General features: G+C 31.2%; 1 protein-coding gene across 1 annotated transcript in view; it reads left to right on the forward strand.

Moving 5' to 3' along the window:
- LOC106463817 (calmodulin-A-like) overlaps window positions 1-842 on the forward strand; it is a 29835-nt gene extending 28993 nt beyond the window's left edge. Inside the window, exon 5 of the mRNA XM_013923887.2 lies at window positions 149-842. Within this exon, the coding sequence (XP_013779341.1) occupies window positions 149-180 (32 nt within the window). The 3' untranslated portion in view covers window positions 181-842. The remainder of the gene's footprint in view (window positions 1-148) is intronic.

Here is an 842-nt window from a genome sequence, read left to right on the forward strand (position 1 = left end):
TCTATATATTTAAAGTAGTTAACCCCTATTGTATAACTAAAGTATGATGTTGTATTATTGGTCCTAATGTTTTTTATCTATAAGATTTTCTCGTTGTATTCGTAGCTGATTGTGTTACTAACTGCTAACTATTTTATCCGTGTTTCAGAATTTGTCACAATTCTCACCTCTTCGAAATGAGAAGCCATGGATCGCGTCACTTGAAACCCGAACCGTTCCTAACATGTCATGTTTCAGTATATCTTGAACGTTTCGCCCTGTACACGGTTTCACGATTCCAGCTCTTTTAAGACAGTCACGTTTCGGCAATATTTAACGACTTTTTTGTATCTTTTTCACTAGCAACTTTTATGGTAATATTTTTAAACATGTTAGCAAGGCCTTTCCACAGTGTTGTTGTGATAATTTTAATTTTTGCGCTTTCTGTGAACTGATAGATAAAAATTGTTTTAGTGACAAAGATTTATTGTTTTCTTTTGCCTTTTGGTAACTATAGAAACTAGCTCAATAAATGGCGTGTTTATAGTCTTCTTCATTGTTACTTTCAAAATTTAGATGTTTCTGTTTTTTTTTTCGATACAAAAAATAAATATTAAACCAATAGAGTATTATACTATAATTACACATACTGTAAGATTTAGATTTGATAGACTTTAATATTCACCACAGCGAAGAACATTTTTATCAGTCACTAAGTTTCGTGTTTTGATCTAATTTACCACAAACTTGATAACGATAGTTCAAATGAAGACAGTAATTCAATTTTTGAGGTTGAAGGGTTTAGAGCGGACAGTTTAATCACGTAAAGTTACACTGCTTTTTATTGGGTTTTAATTTCTGTC

The sequence above is a fragment of the Limulus polyphemus genome, unplaced genomic scaffold (genome assembly GCF_000517525.1).
Source record: "Limulus polyphemus unplaced genomic scaffold, Limulus_polyphemus-2.1.2 Scaffold1490, whole genome shotgun sequence".
Taxonomy (NCBI): Eukaryota; Metazoa; Arthropoda; class Merostomata; order Xiphosura; family Limulidae; genus Limulus; species Limulus polyphemus.